The sequence below is a fragment of the Thalassophryne amazonica genome, chromosome 9 (genome assembly GCF_902500255.1).
Source record: "Thalassophryne amazonica chromosome 9, fThaAma1.1, whole genome shotgun sequence".
NCBI classification, from domain to species: domain Eukaryota; kingdom Metazoa; phylum Chordata; class Actinopteri; order Batrachoidiformes; family Batrachoididae; genus Thalassophryne; species Thalassophryne amazonica.
Genome location: NC_047111.1, coordinates 56,674,793 through 56,693,990, shown reverse-complemented (window position 1 = coordinate 56,693,990; position 19,198 = coordinate 56,674,793). Strand labels below are relative to the sequence as shown.

Below are 19,198 nucleotides of genomic sequence, written 5' to 3'. Positions count from 1 at the left end.
ACTTTGGGAATCCCAAACCCTAAAGAACTTTATCAGCTAAAACAAATGCTTTGTTTTTAAAAGATGAAATGGTCACATTTTATTTACAGGAATTTGTTTTTGGGGACTATAAATATGAGATTTTTGCCCATCACTTGACTAAGTTTACAAAAAAATTAAACTATTGGTAATTTGTGCATTACTTGAGTTTATGAATGAGAACTTAAGTGTGTACAGCTACCAAAGTGACAACAGTTCAAACTTTTGTTGATAAGAAAGTCATAATTAAAAGGTTTGATAGCCGTATGATTTATTCAAAATTATAAAATGACTCAAATGATTGTTTAAAAATTTTCCATGCAAGTCCTGTTTTTAAGTGATTTATTTGCCCTCTTTGGTGTTACATTAGGTCACCAGTCTGAAGGCTCTGATCCAGCTTTCAGAAAAGGGATTTGATGCATTACTTCTCGGCTTATGACAAAACAACATTTCAGCGATTCTTGTGTCCATTTCTCTGCTCTGACCTGGAAACAAACTTCTACACACGACAGCAGGCAGCAGGAAATTTAATAGGTTTTCAGAAGAAGGAAAAAAGTTCTGTATCACCCATTGTGGAAAGGCAATGACAACATGTTAATACATTTCACAATAATGACAGAAAGAACCAACATCTGAAAAAGTGCAGCCTCATTTCAAGAAAACCAGATTACACTTTCAGACAATGAAATATTGTTCATATAATAAACCTCTTGTCACAGTGCTTAGATATGGTTATATACCTAATTTAACATTCCCAACAGCTGATTCGACAAAACACAGCCAAAATATAGGCATTGACGCATCAAAGTAAAAAAAGAAAAGAAAAAAAAAAAGAAAAAATAACTGCGATACAAGTAGATCGATACAAGTGTGTAAGAACATTTGGAAGGAAATGCCAACCTGAATGAAAAAACATGCCACCCTCTTTCTCATGATGCTACGTGTTGCTCAATGCTGGAAAGCTGTCCTCAAAACCCACATCCCAACGAGGAAAGGACAGTATGAGTGAAAGCAGAAAAAAACACTGTTTTCCATGAACATCAAATCAATGCAATCATAAAATTGCAGTAATCATTGCAGAAGAAAGTTCTACCTTGGATAAAAATAACAGTGAATGTAACATTTTTCATTTTCAGTGGAACAATGAATTTAAAATAACACACGAGGAACGACTGAATGAAGACATAAAGCATTGTATCTCTTGGGATTTCTCCGGGAAACATACTTGTGGATGTGGATTTGTGTGTGTATCACTGATGTTTATCAGTTCTGGCTTTTCCATCAGCTCGATAATGAAGTGACGCAGAATTGAAAGTACACGGTGGCAGCACTCTGCGATCTTTGCAAGGAGATGGGGAGGGACAGAAAGAAAGCATAATTAAATTAAGTATTGCATCCACTGGCAAGTACACAAACATCTGAGCAATAAATGATTGTGTCAATGCTGTGATCCTCTTTCAATAGAATGTATAATCCTGTGAAGTATTTACAATATCACCATGTTCTTTACAGAAAACATGACAAACTGTGCACCTGTGCTAAAAGGGCCATCGCTTATAAAAGCAAACAAAAAAAAAAAAAAATAAAAAAAAAATAAAAAACAGAAAAAGTCAGTACAACGAAATGTCCAAATTTCTGTTCCATAAATATGGCTGCACGTAGGAATTATTTTCTAACAAAACATATTTTATTTGAACAAGCAAAACACAACAGTTCTGACTGACCTGCACAGTTATAAGGCCTAAACTCATTTTAGTTAGCTGCATCTTAACTTGCCCGTCACACCAGGTCAGCAATCTCCACTGGTGCTACACTGTTTGCCGATTCTATGGTAATGGAATTACAATGACAGCAAAATATGGTCACATCTTACCCTACCAATACAAAGTGGCTCTGACTGTGCAAGACAGAGAAGAGTGAGGAAAGCCACCAAGACACCCAGACAACCTAGAAGAAGTTACAGGCTTCTGTGGCTGTGATTGGGTTTTATTAAGAAGAAAGTCTGAAAGTCCAGCTACAATTTGCAAGAAGGTACATCTGAGATGTGAGCCGAGATTTAATGTTGTGGTGAAAGAAAACCCTCCTCTGTACCACTTCATCATGAAGCTGTATAACTGGGGAGACAAAACGCAAAACATGCACTACGCACAATTTCTCCAATCACAGCCACACAAGCCTATGACTTCTTCTGGGTTGTCTGGGTGGCTTTCCTCACTCTTCTTCTTGCACAGTCACTCACTTTTTGAGAACTGTCTACTCCACACAGATTTACCATAGAGTGCCATATTGTTTGTATTTCTTCATAACTGATGTAAATAAAGTTCAAGACATATTCAGTAACTTGGAAATGTTCATGTATCCATCCCCTGATTTGTCTGAACAAAACTTGCAATTAAACTGATTATTTACAGGTATTATACCAAAGGGGCTGATTAATTATGCAACCCACCATCTTGGCTTTTATATTTTTAATTAATTTATATCAAGTTGTAGCGATTTACTTTCAGTTTGAGTCTAAGAAAGATAATTTAAGTTATTTTTTATATTGAGAAGCCTGATTTATTTTTTAAATTTGAAATGTCATAAACAAATTAAAATGTGTGAAATACCAAGGGGCTGAATACTTTTGCAAACCACTGTATATGGGAGCAAATTCTCCCAACGTGGTGTTTTTTTTTTTTGAACGACTATAAGTCATGCAGCTTTCACTTGGACTGGCCATCACCACGTTGCATCGCTCAGCATTTGCATAAAATAGACTTCGCTTCCATTTTGCCCTCCTTAGCTGGCGGCATAACTACCACTTGTCTCTTGCTACTGTAAAAGCCCCACTGATTGAAAATTAATAGCACCTGGTTGCTTTGTGTCTGTCTCGTAGTTAATGTTTACAAGGGGCTAGCCAGATATTGAGACCGGAAGCACCATCTCCCTAAAGACTTGTATCCTCATCCTTTTGCAAATATATCATCAGCATGGCTACACCCTTCTATCCAGCAACTCCAGACATCTCTTGATCTCAAAAGATGAGGTCCCAGAGACACTGCCAAAATGACTAAACCTCTCAAGAAGTTCTAGATTTTCACTACATACAGATACACTTCTGATGGCTGAGTCCAGGAAGTCACAACGATCACTGCATCTTCCACAAAATCAAGGTCATAGAATTTCTCCTCACCAGAGGCACCCAATTTGCTGGACTCCACCCAGTGAGTGCCAGACCACATCCTCAATGAATAGCTGAATTAAGAGACTCCATACCACACAGCACTCACAGTACCTGTGGATATGCAGCCACGAGGTCCAGCAACCTTTACGAGAGCTTCCAAATTCTCAGGATGTCGCCAAATGTTAGAGTCAAAAACTTCAGGAAAATCAATATAAGCTATAAAGAAGCCATGCCAATATTTAGGCTTGCTCCTGTTGGGTTTTCACAGATTAACAATGTAGTCTATTGTTGACTTTTGGCATGAAACCAGACTGCTGTGGTTGCTAAGTAGCAAGCAGCTGGCTTTGGATCTGGTTTCCACTGTTGGAATGACACCAGTCTTCCATACGGAAGCAATGATTATAATACCAGGACAACTGCATTTCCACTCAAGTAACACAGTATCCTAGTTTCAACATCTTTGCTGTCTCAATTAGATTCAGTAGTGCACAACTAACATATCAGCTACACAATCCCTGGTACTGGAAGCAACTGATCCAATGAGACAGTGCAATGGGGTTACTTGTCATGATGGGAGTGGTATGAGGTTTAGGTTGTGTGTAAGGGGAAGAATGATGATTGCTCTGTGGACTGGAGTCACAAGACCATATGTAATGTGTAACAGATAACAAATGTCTACCACTAGCACCTTCTCAGCCCTATTTCTCAATTCCATGTACAGTAGTGCTCAGAATAATAATAGTGCTATGTGACTAAAAAGATTAATCCAGGTTTTGAGTATATTTCTTATTGTTACATGGGAAACAAAGTACCAGTAGATTCAGTAGATTCTCACAAATCCAACAAGACCAAGCATTCATGATATGCACACCCTTAAGGCTATGAAATTGGGCTATTAGTAAAAAAAAAAAAAAAGTAGAAAAGGGGGCGTTCACAATAATAGTAGTGTGGCATTCAGTCAGTGAGTTTGTCAATTTTGTGGAACAAACAGGTGTGAATCAGGTGTCCCCTATTTAAGGATGAAGCCAGCACCTGTTGAACATGCTTTTCTCTTTGAAAGCCTGAGGAAAATGGGATGTTCAAGACATTGTTCAGAAGAACAGCATAGTTTGATTAAAAAGTTGATTGGAGAGGGGAAAACATAGGCAGGTGCAAAAAATTATAGGCTGTTCATTTACAATGACCTCTAACACTTTAAAAAGGACAAAAAAAAAAAACAGAGACGTGTGGAAGAAAACGGAAAACCACCATCAAAATGGATAGAAGACTAACCAGAATGGCAAAGGCTCACCCACTGATCAGCTCCAGGATGATCAAAGACAGTCTGGAGTTACCTGTAAGTGCTGTGACAGTTAGAAGACGCCTGTGTGAAGCTAATTTATTTGCAAGAATCCCCTGCAAAGTCCCTGGGTTAAATAAAAGACGTGCAGAAGAGGTTACAATTTGCCAAAACACACATCAACTGGCCTAAAGAGAAATGGAGGAATATTGTGTGGACTGATGAGAGTAAAATTGTTCTTTTTGGGTCCAAGGGCCGCAGAAAGTTTGTGAGACGACCCCCAAACTCTGAATTCAAGCCACAGTTCACAGTGAAGACAGTGAAGCATGGTGGTGCAAGCATCATGATATGGGCATGTTTCTCCTACTATGGTGTTGGGCCTATATATCGCATACCAGGTATCATGGATCAGTTTGGATATGTCAAAATACTTGAAGAGGTCATGTTGCCTTATGCTGAAGAGGACATGCCCTTGAAATGGGTGTTTCAACAAGACAATGACCCCAAGCACACTAGTAAACGAGCAAAATCTTGATTCCAAACCAACAAAATTAATGTTTTGGAGTGGCCTGCCCAATCCCCTGACCTAAATCCAATTGAGAACTTGTGGGGTGACATCAAAAAAGCCATCATCATCCATTCTGGAATAATACTGTAACATAAAATGTGAAAAAAAAAAGTGAAGCACCGTGAATACTTTACACATCCACTGTATTTGCAAGACCACAAAAGAGACTGTGTACAAAATCTTAAAACTGTCTGTGGCCTTCATGTCCAATCAGATAAAACCTGCTACTAAGTAGATAACTCCTGAGTTTTCAGATCAGTTTTTAGGGAGGCAACAAGAAGACTGTGATCACATTTTAGAAACTGAGTACTTCTACAGAAGCTTTTTTCCCATGACAGAAACAAAACAGAGATTTTTTTTAAAGGGGAAAGTCAACTTAACATTTCAAATGAAATTTTGATAAATAATTCAGTTAAAATCAATCATTAATTAAAAGCACTTTGTGTTCTTGGGCTGTGGCTAGTTTTTTGGAGAGAGGAGGGGGAAATTAAGTTACCTTTTGGACTGACATGGACTCTAGCTCTCTGAATTATACTTATTTTCACTATCAAGAGGTGGAAAACAAGTGAAAATAGTCTATTTTGCTTGTGTTAAAGGAAATCTATAAATACCATTGCCAACCAAAAGCGTTTGTGGTTATGTGATAACCTATGCCTGTCTTCGAACATGTAAAACTCAAACAGTAGAAGACAGTTTCTGTTGAAATGTTCTGGAGGAGGTCTTAGGACCAGGGAACACTTGTTCACATTCTGAGGCAGATCCAGACCCAATTTATTTTAGAAGTATATTTTTCCTGGGTGGAAGAGGTAATTAATGTCAACATTGCTTTCCGAGTGTACAGTCCAGCGATATTTGCAACACATTTTGAAAGGACAAATAAATGGCACCTTCCATGAGGTCATTTAGTCAGCCAACAAATTATCGTGACAGCTGGGAGCTAAATGATACACTGCACAAAATGCATGTACATACGTCTTAAGGCATGCAGCAGAACTGAACTGCAAGGTTGCTGTGTACTGCACTTTAGCAGTGAGCATCATGCAACAGATGTTTACATCCTTAAAATGTTACATAAAAGCCAACTCTCCCCACTCCAGCTACGCCACAATGCTCAAGTTTTTCCTGAGTTTAAAGTGACCAAAATACAGTACATTGAATATAAAGTGATCACTGTTATCTGTATGGGTATGAAAGCAGCATTGTTTCATGAATACTAAAAAGAAATCCTGATGTCGTGCCATGGTATTGTTTTTTTTTAGTGCACACAGACGATCTGTGTTGGTCCCAACCACAGTTGAGCCAATTTTGAAGTAATTGGTACTGCCGAAGGTGACTAAACAATGCAATCCAGCATCAGTATACCAATCCGATCCAATCCTGGGATCAGTCCGTCTGCGGTAGACGATGATGTAGCGTCCAGTTTTTTTTTTTTTTTTAATATACACTTTTTCCAATTCAAATTCAACTTATTTCCTTTATATAGCACCAAATCACAACAAAGCTGCCTCAACACACTTCACACAAGCAAGGTTTAACCTTACCAACCCCGAGAGCAAGCACACAGGTGATAGTGGCAAGGAAAAACTCCCTCTGATGATTTAAGGAAGAAACCTCAAGCAGACCAGACTCAAAGGGGTGACCCTCTACTTGGGCCATGTTATCGACATAGTTGATAATACAAATATACAGGAAATCTTTGTCTTTTGTTTCTATCTGCACCCACGCGAATGACTTATCAGTCCAATGTGTGAGTGGCAATCTCTGCTGCATTTATTGCACGTGTACTGTGATGTACATCAGTATACCACAGACTACATAAAGATGTATGACAGCCTTCCCAGATGGGTCTCTGCCATTGGAAAGTACACCACATTATCTGATCATAAGTATTACAAAAAGGTAGCTTCAACAAACTATTATGGAGCTATGAGGTAAAAACAGCAAAAACTATAAACAGGCCAATTTCAGTTTGTACAGAGGTCGAAAAATAAAGTTACTCCAATTTTAGTAAGAAGTGGTGCAAATTAATGTTTGAGCTAATTGTATTAAAAAAGTAACAGTTTTGCTGGTTTTGATGGCTTGGTCTCCAGTAATAGGCAAATAAGTTCAACATCTGCTAGGAATGTGAATTCAGTGTAACAAAAGGTGCAAAGTATTCTTAAAAAAAAAAAAAAAAAAAAAAAAAAAAAAAAAAATTTTTAGCTCAAACAATAATTGGAATCAGTTATATATATATGATCACACAAAGATTGTGACACACTTTTTAAGATTGGAGCATTTTGAAATTTTGAGCCTTTTGTTATCCTTCATTAGCCACTTACCTGGCTATAGCTAATCTTCTGGGATACATTTTTTTTATAGGCTATAATATAATAACGCTGGGATGTGTTGTTTAGTCACCTTCAGTGGTACCAATTAGGAACAGTGTTGTGGACAAGTGGTCTGTTCAAGACCACTCATGCCTGTTCTCCAATGTAATGTGTAATTGTATCAAAAATGGCATCTAGTATAAAACTTGGATCAACTCAACAAGCAGATCTATATTAGGTTTGCCATGGTGAAAACGAGAGAAGCCGATTACGGTAGGTCAAAACTGGATATTGGCTCACTATGACTCATGTCAACACAGATCTTGCACATGTCAACATTCATTGCTGCAAAACAAAATGCCATGGCGCACACAGTGCATCTGGAAAGTATTCACATTGCTTCACTTTTTCCACATTTTGTTATGTTACAGCCTTATTCCAAAATAGACAAATTTATTTCCCCCCTCAAAATTATACACACAATACCTCACCTCATAATGACAATGTGAAAAAAAGGTTATGCAAATGTATTAAAAATAAAAAACTAAGATATCACATGTACATAAGTTTTCACAGCCTTTGCCATGAAGCTCAAAATTAAGCTCAGGTGCATCCTGTTTCCACTGATCATCCTTGTTTCTACAACTTAATTGGAGTCCACCTGGGGTAAATTCAGTTGATTGGACATGATTTGGAAAGACACACACCTGTCTACATGTAAGGTCCCACAGTTGACAGTGCATGTCAGAGCACAAACCAAGCATGAAGTCACAGGAACTGACTGTAGACCCCAAGACAGGACTGACTTGAGACACAAATCTGGGGAAGGGTACAGAAACATTTCTGCTGCTTTGAAGGTCCCAATGAGCACAGTGACCTGCATCATCCATTGGTGGTAGAAGTTCAGATCTACCAGGACTCTGTGTAGAGCTGGGCACCTGTCTAAAGTGAGCGATCGGGGGTGAAGGGCCTTCATCTTGGAGGTGACCAAGAACCCGATGATCACTCTGTCAGAGCTCCAGCATCCCTCTGTGGAGAGAGGAGAACCTTCCAGAAGGGCAACCATCTCTGCAGCAATCCACCAATCAAGCCTGTATGGCAGAGTGGCCAGACAGAAGCCACTCTTTAGTAAAAGGCACATGCCAGCCCACCTGGAGTTTGCCAAAAGGCACCTGAAGGACTCTCAGACCAGAAGAAACTAAATTCTCTGGTCTGATGAGACAAAGATTTAACTCTCTGCGCAAATGCCAGGCGTCATGTTTGAAGGAAACCAGGCACCATCCCTACAGTGAAGCATGGTGGTGGCAGCATCATGCTGTGGAGATGTTTTTCAGTGGCAGGAACTGAGAGGCTAGTCAGGATTGAGGGAAACATAAATGCAGCAATGTACAGAGACATCATGTATGAAAACCTGCTCCAGAGCGCTCTTGACCCCAGACTGGGGCGACGGTTCATCTTTCAGCAGGACGACCCTAAGCACACAGCCAAGATATCAAAGGAGTGGCTTCAGGACAACTCAGTGAATGTCCTTGGGTGGCCCAGCCAGAGCCCAGACCTGAATCCGACTGAACATCTCTGGAGAGATCTGAAAACTGATGTGGACCGACGCTCCTCATCCAACCTGATGGCACTTGAGAGGTGCTGCAAAAAGGAATGGGCAAAACTGCTCCAAAATGTTTTTCATGTTGTCATTATGGGAAGTTATGAGTAGAATTTTGAGGGGGAAAAAAAGAGAATTTACTTCATTTTGGAGTTAGGCTGTAGCATAAAATGTGGAAAAAGTGAATCGCTATGAATACTTTCCAGATGCATTGTGATATTAGGATTTTTTTGGGAGGAGTTACAAAAGACCACCAAGTGGTACTAAAAATGTTCTTTGGTCCCATGTTTATGTAGCCTATTTCCCCCCCCTTGGCAGAAAAATAAAATGAAAAAGCAGGCCTTGTGGGACTCGTTTCTATGAAAACAATAAACTGCTAACAACTCCCTGATAATGTCTCGTGACAAAAAGAACTCCTGAAACAGTGCTGCATTGACGACACAGTGCCTTCCTGAAAAGTTGAGAGATTTTCAACTTCAAGTGAACAAAAAGATGCTGCAGTCTGGGGCGGGGCAGACATTATATGGACGGGAGGCCTTATTTGAGTGCAGCAGTGAGTTCATGTCTGTGACTTCAGGAACATTACATCTGAATCAAAATGAACATGATATTGATGATGATCACAGCAATGTCAAATCAGGGTAATCAGAAGGACTAAAATACATATTGCAAAGCGTGCAAATTTGCCATGCAACCAGAGATTAGTGCAGTTAAAGGTAATGCATGAAAATTAGTTTATCAATAATTATAAAAAGCCTTTAATCACTGCGATGTACATAATTAAACAATAGTTCACAGAATGCAAAACTCTTCCCCTGGTTCAATAGTGGTTTGAAAAACGTCTGCAAGCAAGTTTGGAAGAATGTTCAATTGTCTGCAGACCAAACTGGACATCAATTAACATATTGGAAATACAGCTGGAAGCTTTGAAACATATTAGAAACAAAACAAAACTGACTTGCAGAATCATGTCAACACACTGTAAAAAAACAATCATAGTTTTTACTTGGGGAGGAGCATGTTTAGCTTAAATGCAATCAACAAGGGACAATATGTGTCTTATTGACAGGCTCTATGTGCAGATACTTATGTCAGAATTCCCAATAAGCAGTGCTGGAATAGTTTTACTTTAGTGTTTGTGAACTATCGCCTTTGATCTTTACAGTGCCCATGCAACCACCTGTAGCTCCCAGAAAGCTTTAGAGACAAAAACATCAATAAATGAAAGCAAACTTACTTCATTCATACCTAAGAACAAAAAACAGAGAACAAAACAGGATCAGAACTCTAATTTACTGTCGGCATACATCCTGTGATACACATTAGCGCCAACACGCATGTTGAGACATTTAAGTCTTCTTTATTCACATTATATTACAATCATGAATATAGGACACTCATGACAAAGAGGAAATGTGCCGTACATCGTTTTGCTCCTGAAAGTTGTGACTAAGAGTCAAATCTTCAGACAAGTACAACTACAGGTGGGGATTTTCTGGATTATACAGCAACAAATTAATGCACAAGAAAGAAGCCACGAAGCTGTTTGAAACATCAATATGCCCTGATTTAAAGTAAATATAGTCTACCTCCATGAAAAATGACTTTAGAACAGTATGCAGAGAAAAAAAAAGGTTAAAAGAAAATGTTTCTGTGTAGGCTCTCAGTTGTCCAGGTGGTTTCCATAGTAGAGAAGCTTGAATCTTCGACTGGACTGGGTTGCTTGACGTGAGGACGTTTCGCTTCAAATCACAGAAGCTTCCTCAGCTAAAATTCTTGCTCTGGTAGTCTGACTTCTGTCTTGACTCTTGTAGAGAAGAATAAACCAGAAGTCAACAAAAGCTGGAGTTTTTTAACCTAACCAGACCCCACCTACCGAGAGGCTGACTGCTATAGGCTAGTGACTAAACAATAGCTCTAAACAATAGTCCTCAAGGGAGCCATCAGGGGAGGCTTCCTTCCTGTCATTAGGAGAGTGCTAACTAGAGCACAATAGGTGCTAATTAGAGCTATTGTTTAGTCACTAGCCTATAGCAGTCAGCCTCTCGGTAGGTGGGGTCTGGTTAGGTTAAAAAACTCCAGCTTTTGTTGGCTTCTGGTTTATTCTTCTCTACAAGAGTCAAGACAGAAGTCAGACTACCAGAGCAAGAATTTTAGCTGAGGAAGCTTCTGTGATTTGAAGCGAAACGTCCTCACGTCAAGCAGCCCAGTCCAGTCGAAGATTCAAGCTTCTCTACTATGTTAAAAGAAAATGTGAGGGAAGAGAAAGGCAGGAGACAGTCCATAATACACCCCACCGTTCACCCCCACCCCCATCCCCGGTCCGTCTCCCTCAATAACCCTAGTGTCGTACTTTTCCAGGAATGTAGTTACGGTCAATGCTTTCTTCCTGCAGGAACATGTGAAGACAACGCTCATTCTGGGCCAACGGGTGACCTGCAATTCTGGAGGGGGGGGAGCGAGAGAGAGATAAAAAGATTCCCTCACTGCATTTCTTAAAAGCTTAACACAGACCATCACATAGCTAGTTTAATAGCGTTTCCCTAAACAGAATAAAGGCCCATGTATCCAAAAAAAAAAAAAGTACACTTGGAGCCTGAAGGAGTCTTCAGTCATTTCTTTTGCTTTCTACATATAGGTAGAGTATCATATGACTGGGCATTGAAGGCCTAGCGCACAGGGACAGTCAAATTCGTCAGTAAACATCTCAGTCTCCTTTTACTTTGCTCACTAAATGTTAGCCACTTAAAACACCTCTCTCCACTGCTGTCAGCGTTCTGCTTCCCCACCATTTGCTACTGTGCGTGTGCAGTGATGTAGTTACTAAGGTAACAAGCCACAAGTACAATCATGACCATTTTCTGCCCCCTGCAGGTATGGAGTGGCATAAAATGAATCAAGTCATCAAGGACTTTACTGCATGGCCGTTTGTGGTTGTGTGTGTTGGAGGGGTGGGGGTCCAAATCAACAGCATAATAATTAGAAATACATTAGCTACTGAATATCAAATTTTGACATTCAATCACAATGGGGCAGTGGAACTGCTCATGCCTCACAACATAAGGGCAGGGGCTCAAAGCCCACTGTCCCTCAAACTCCTTGTGCACCTCTGGAATTGTGTAAGGCATCAGGTGTAATGCTTAATCAGTAAATCAGTGCTAAATCAGCATGCAAATCTACACCTGATCCACTATGATGACACAGAAGAAAACAGGAGCCAATAGAATCTACAATCACGTGTATGTTTCCTGAAATTTGAATATGAATTTTTTTTCCATTGACATGTTTCACTTTGAAAGCACCGTTTTCAAATTTACATGGTCTGAATTTCACTTTGTGAAATTATCATTAGCTTCAAGTTGTGGAACTTAAAGGAGAAGAAAAAACAAACACCCCAAAAACAAACAATTTCTAGTCTATAATTTTAGGGATTTGCTCTGGTGACCCCAAGTAAAAAAGGGAGAAGCTGAAAGGACTTAATATTTTAGGGCTGCCAAACTCAGGTAGAGACTTCATTCATCCTTCCTGTTCATATCTAAATTTTAGCATATTCAGGTGTTCACTGTTATGGTATTCTTATACCTGGCCAAGTTTGGCACCAATCTGGACTGAGTTACATGGCACACCTGACTCAGTGGTGGGTGGAGCAGGGAGAGTTTGAAAACATGCTGAGCATGGCAGAGAATTGGGCACTGTTTAAACAGAAGTAACAATGAATAAAATCTTAATATATGAATCTGAATAGAGCTTTTAATATCTTACTTGTTGATGAATTGCTCTAGGCCCACTCGTCTTTCCTCAATAAAGGACTCGTCAAAAAGGCCATCATCTCCCCGGAAGGGCAACTGTCTCTTCAGGGCTTTGCCTGGCAGTGGTGGCACAACAATCTGCAGGTGTCAGTGTTGACATAAATACAGCACAAATGAAAAGTGTGCATCCATAGCCCATCAGCCATTTCAGGGATACCACAGCCTTCTTTTTGATCAAAGCATCATGGGTTCGTTTGGACCAGCAAGAAAGGCATCAGAAATACACCACGTAGTTCTAGTGTCTTTGGGCAGCAGCAGTGCAAAAGCTGTTAAAAGGAATAATTTCAACTGACTTTTTTTTTTTGGCTGTATACTACAAAAATATTTTCTCCAGTGCCATGATACTACACAGAACAATGGACTTCCAGTCATGTAATTACTCTCCCTTTGGTCTTTATGTCGATGGCCTGGTTTTCTGTGGACCAAAAAAGTAGAACTTTACACTCAAAATCCCTGACCTGATTGATATAATAGTATTTATGTCATCTAATTTTTTTAGCTTCTTGAATTTACATATTACACACTTTTCATGATAAGTACATGTAATAGTAAATTACACACAATTTAAACATTAAATGTTTCCTTCTGGCAGAATTAGTATAGACAATCATTATCACTGATAAAAATATATATAATTTGTAAATTTACTTTTGAATACTTAATTTTCTCTGTACCTCATTTTAATAGACAGCAGCTTTCAAACTAAAAATGAAAAACAAAAAATCTTAATCATATATGTGAAAAACAGTATATAAAAAAAAAGGCTAAAGGGTGTTAATACCGAAAAATTAGTAAAAAAAAAAAAAAATCAAAGTTTTTAAACATAAAACTCAAGAGTCATAATTTGCATGAAATAATCAACACAAATATAAATGATCTTCTACTTCATACAATCACAATATATACTGTATTGAGTGAAGCATCAGAAAAACTAAAGTTTTTTTTTTAACTGGTGCATGTTTGAACTACATGCATTAATGTATGCATATACACGTATGTACATTATTTATATGCATGCATTTTATGCTGTTGTCATGAGATGGCGCCATATTGCTTCTGTAAAACTGTAAAGTTACTGCTCTGTCAAGTCAAGGATTCAACAATTCCTTATTGTCATACCACATATGCTTTCACATGACATGATACGGAATTATGCTTCAAGAAGGTCCTGGGGGGTTAAAAACAAACAAATAAAACCAAAACATCAAATCAATAAGTGCACTTTCATTGTCAGTTAATTACCAAAACTTAGTTAATGAACAGGTCCATATACATTCCTACACATATGCTGAAGCATACAGTATTAGGGCTGAACAATTTAGCAAATATTACTACATTTTTGTACATTTTTCCCCTCACATATATTTAACAGAAGTTGGGTCATCAAGGTGTGCCATTGTGTGAACAAGGAAATAAAGACAAAGGACAGTAGTGCTTCAGAGTTGAGCAAATCAGCTTCATCTGCTTAATCCAGTGATTCATAACACATCGAAAAGCTCCAAATCACACCCTTAAACACAGTAGATTTTTTCCAAACTATTAAACTAAAAGCCTACCAATTCACAGGTCCTGTCCTTGTAGCCACCAGGTACTCGGATAATGGGCTTCTAAGCCTCGTACTCACTACTAACATGCCTCTAACATCCTCGTTTGTCGTAGTAGTACCCCATACACAAACTGCCCCACACTGTTTTTGATAAATTTTGAAGTTCTCGAAATTAGCGCCACTCTCAGAGATGAGCCTCGTTAGCTGTTCTCCCATGTTTGTTGAATAACTCGACTCGTACAAAAACAAAAGAAAAGAAAAGGAAAAAAAAAAAAAAACAGGCTACGTGGCTCATTATTCATTATTCGGTGGGACCAGGGCCTCCTACTTTGCTGACAGGGGAGAGAAAGTGGCTGCAATTTCCATTGTATGCTGACAAGTTTGTGCAAGACCTGTGCAAAGACAAGAAGTGTTTTTTTTTCTTTTAATTTCAATAACCGCTATCTGCAGGTAAAGTGGACTGATCATCACTGTTGTTGTTTCTACCTTTTCATTGGTCAATCTGAGACGAGACACTTTGTTTTGTGTTCAGTGCCCCTCCCCCACCCGTAATATCTTTCCGTGTTAACTTTGTCGATCTAGCATAATGACTCATAATGAGTTTTTAAACTTAAAACTAAAAAAGAAAAGAAGTTTAGACTGAGAGGGAGGACTGAAGGCTTTCTAAAAGACTGGCAACCTTGCCATCACTTATGTTGGATCTTTGAATTTGTTTCAATCTGATTGAACTGAATGTCATGGGTGTGTTGTTTTTTTTAATAGTTATTATACATTTTTTATTTTATTTATTCATTATTATTTTGTAGTGCCTATGGTTAGCATATTGGGATTGGATTTTCAGGTTGTAGCACGTTTGATTACACTTTCCTTGTGCTTGCACTTTTGTAAAAGATGTGCTGGTGTTTTGTCTTTTGATGGAAAAAAGATAAATAAATGTGAAAAAATAAATAAATAAACCAACATGATAATGCTTGGATCTCAGTAGAAGTTAAATTTGGAAAAACCATAGAGCAAAATGAGTAATATTTCAATTGGTCTCTTAAGAGGTAATACTCATCACATTTTACATGTACAAAGTGAACAGTGAACTGAAGGTTTACTTCCAAAAATTATTTTGTAAATCAAATCGCAATCACAATATCTGTCAGAAAACTATTTTCCCCAAATCATTTAGCCATATACAAAATATACACACGTACTGTATGTGTGCATATGCAAAGTTCTCCAGTAAATACATTTTTCTACTTCTTACACATACGCTGTCATGTACTAGCTTATCCTAAATACAAGTACCAAGGATCCCACTTAAATGATTAGACAGACACAGTCAGCGCTCTCTCTCTCACCTTACTCTCTCTTTCCAGCTCATTCTTTAACCACTCAAAGTCACTGTATCTTCTTCTCACACGGGAATCCTTCAGTTTGAAAATAGGAAGGTTTGTCTAGATTGAAAAGAAGAAAGGAAGAAAAACAGTCTGTGAGAAAGCAAACATGAATGTCACTGAACAAGCAGTAATCACATTTGAAGCCACTGTGGAGCTTATGTCACACCTTGACGATTTAGCCAGCGCATGCCGACTTATGAAAAATTTGGTTAATACGCCAGTTATGTCGAGTAAGTTATGTAGCTGTCACATGATCACGATTTAGCCAGCATATGCCAACAGCCCCCTTTCCACCTAGTAGCCCGGGGCGGTACGGTACAGACCGGAATGGTTAAGTCTGGCTTGGCTTGCATTTCCACCATCAGCAGCATCCTTTTGTCTGGTAGGCGAAGCATGTAGATGTTGACATGCACATCATCGAACACACATACACTGTCACGTGGCCTCGCCCCTCCACACGAAAGCCAAATAGAGTAATTTAACTTTTTTTTTTTAATTTTATTTTTGACTTGGTGGATCATGGGATTTATTTTCATAGTGCAGAATCTTGAAGAATCGACTGATGCCTGTGGTAAACACTGATGTGAATGAATGAGCCGTTTGTGACTCAACTTTTAAAATTAGGGCTGCCACAAACGACTGTTTTCATAGTCAACGATTATTTTTGCGATTAGTCGACTAGTCGGACCATACGTAATTTCCTAAATATATGGCCTGCAGCATTTTCCGAGAAACGTCAGGGGATGAAAACATGAACATTTCCAAATCAGTGACTATTTCTTAGACTTCATTTACATTAATCATTCAGAAATACAAACAGTGTGGAACTTTATAGTAAATCTGTGTCAGGTAGACTAAATGTCCATGCTGGAAGGAGACAAGTGACGGAAGCTACCAAGACACAGCTCTGGAAGAACGTTTGGCTTCTGTGAGTGCAGAAACTGGGAATAGTGCAACATTTTTATTTTTATCTTCATTTTACATATAGTCCCAACTTTTTCTGATTTGTGGTTGTTTCTGTTGCATTTCTGAAATTACAGAACTGCTATAACGAAAAGTGTGAACATTTTATTGTGTTTTAAAACTTTGTGGCACAAACACCAAACTCTTATAAAGAAGGAAAAAATACATGGAGATGTGCAGGAAAACTTTGATATAAACTGAACAGAACAATGCAGGCTGATTTGACTCCCCATATTTTTTGTACAAATAAATCAGAATAAAATAAGAGGTAACTCAATTTGAAATGAATAAAACATATAGCTGCAACTTATAATAACTTTCAAAAATAACAAAAATCAGCAGCTTGTATTTTTATTCTGACTCCAGTTCATTTTAGTGTGATGGAGTCATCTTTTTTCTCCTCAGTCACATTTTGTGCTTAAACACGACATTAAGCTCAAGATTGAACAAATACATACCTTTGGAAAATAACAGCTGCTAAAGTTCAGAGTTTTCACCTGCTTTTTGTGATCTGTGCCTCTGAACATCAGCTTCTCCACATCAGGGTTTTTTTTTACGGAGTGGCTATACGCCCAACCATTGGGTCAATAAAGTAAATACGCGAGCATATACGCCCAACCACAACCAAACAATGAGCGCACTTGTAAGCTCACTTTCGGTTTCAACGCGGGAGGGGAAAAAAAGGCAGATATTTTTTGGCGGCTGCAGGAGGATTCGCACCCCACGGAGGGGCTGTGATCTAAAGCGGTTCTGTTTGGCTCATCACACCCAGGGAACAGTGTCAAACTAACACCATCTTACAGGCAACAAGCAGCATTTTGTTCAAAAACTGTTTCATCGTCGTTAACAGGCTTCTATTCAAAATGCTTAAAAAGTGGTGTAAAAAAAACGTAGTTTAGATGCACAAAACGTGTCAAATACACGATCACGGTCGGGCGAATAAGACATTATATTTATCTGCCCAACGGTTGTGCGTGTAATGTTCAATGTATGACTTATCTGTCAAAAGGTTGGGCGTATAGCCTTTGCCTTTTTTTAACCCGTGTATGCGTAATTTTTGCTCAGTTCATTTAGATATTCTAATTTTTTACGGATTTTTTTTCAGGATATGATAGGATAGGATTTGACCATTTATTTCATCTCATGATCTCATAAATTCAGTATACAATGCGCACATGGTGTGAACAGGACGGTAGCAGCAGAACCGCACAAGTAGAGAAAGTGCAGAGAGAAGTAAAGGCAGCTCCACTGGTTTTGTTGTTTTTTTGTTTTTTAACATGTTCACTCGGGTTAAAATCCTCTCTCTGCTCCGCGCTCAATGCCTCACATGCAGGGATGAGATTGGCAAATTCAATTTTCAGAGGAAAATAAGCCAGGGTCCAGGGGCTGCAGGCCCCGGCGGGTCCAGGGCGGAGCCCTGGCCAGGGGGTCAGGGGTCAAAGGGGTCAAAGCATTCTTGCTGTTTTAAAACAAGTAAATTGCACTTAAATGATATTAAAACTACTATAAATGCCAGGTGTTCATATCTATAATTCAAACTGTAAACCCTTACTAAGACCATCTACTGTACATGTGTATTTTTGTGACAAAAATATTTTTTCATAACTAGACTTACTTGATTTTCAGCATTCTCCACTTTCAGCATGGCACACTTGTCAACAAACATACATGTAGGGGTGGGAGAAAGGAAAGGGCGGGAGAAACGCATATATAGCCTTTGCGCTGATTGGTCATAAGCTTTGTAATAACCAATGAAAACGTGCGTAAGTAATAGCTTCAACTGCGCTTCGATACCGTCTCGGTTTTTATGATTTGTTGGAGGGAAAACTACCGAATATTGGAAGTTGAAAGACTACACAGTTACCTCCCTTACACTACATACTCATTGTGCACCTACTTCATACTGGTCACTGATCAGCACAGCGTTATTTCCGCATTCGGCTGACTGACGGACTGATCGAACTTGCTGCGTCGACGATAACAAACGAATACCACTCACTGTTCTGAATAGATGACAATTTTATTAAACAAAGGTACTCCTGGCATTAATTTTTTTTTGCATTCTTACCCCCCCTAAAATTTTCTCAACAGATTGGGACGTTTCACAAAATCGACCCCTGGGACTGTCAAATCCGCGGATCCGTGGAAAAATCTCATCCCTGCACATGCACTGATGGCTCTCAGCAGAATGTAACGTCTCGTGCCTCCGGAATCTCCCTCCCTCCCTCGCAGTCTGCAGCCAGTTGACCAATTCTTTTCAGTCTTTGTCGTACACCGCCGCATCGCCCTCTTTTCCTCCATAACCCCGGGTGCCTCGCTGTCCAGCCGGCCCCTGGAGTGGAAGCATGCGGGCGGAGGATCTCCTGGGGGAAACATGCGTCTGGATCCACAGAACCGAGTTTGGTATTACTGTGGAGAAGGAATTACCTCGAGTATTGCAGTGGCTCTCCCTTCACTGAGAGACGGGTCAACAGGTGACAGAGCAGTGTCCATAAGAGGAAAAGGCCCACTACTCAGTAAGCCATTGTCCAGGTAGGATTAGACAGATTCAGAAC

At 39.2% G+C, this 19,198-nt stretch overlaps 1 protein-coding gene and 1 long non-coding RNA gene across 3 annotated transcripts in view; one reads left to right on the top strand and one right to left on the bottom strand.

Moving 5' to 3' along the window:
• Positions 1-528: 528 nt before the first annotated feature.
• The window catches only part of snx12 (sorting nexin 12), a 34,007-nt gene continuing 15,337 nt past the window's right edge, over positions 529-19,198 (bottom strand). Inside the window, exons 2-6 of one of the 2 annotated variants that reach the window (XM_034178079.1) lie at positions 15,642-15,737; positions 12,703-12,827; positions 11,294-11,384; positions 10,178-10,188; positions 529-1,357 (exon numbers count right to left, since the gene is read on the bottom strand). In XM_034178079.1, coding sequence (XP_034033970.1) covers positions 10,183-10,188; positions 11,294-11,384; positions 12,703-12,827; positions 15,642-15,737 — 318 coding nt within the window. In that variant the 3' untranslated portion in view covers positions 529-1,357; positions 10,178-10,182. Of the gene's footprint in view, positions 1,358-10,177; positions 10,189-11,266; positions 11,385-12,702; positions 12,828-15,641; positions 15,738-19,198 lie in introns of those variants that run through there. The other variant, XM_034178078.1, reaches the window with a different exon arrangement.
• LOC117517159 lies at positions 1,377-11,555 on the top strand. The gene is made up of 3 exons (XR_004562669.1): positions 1,377-1,500; positions 4,668-4,674; positions 11,546-11,555. It is a non-coding gene; the product is annotated as an uncharacterized LOC117517159 (long non-coding RNA).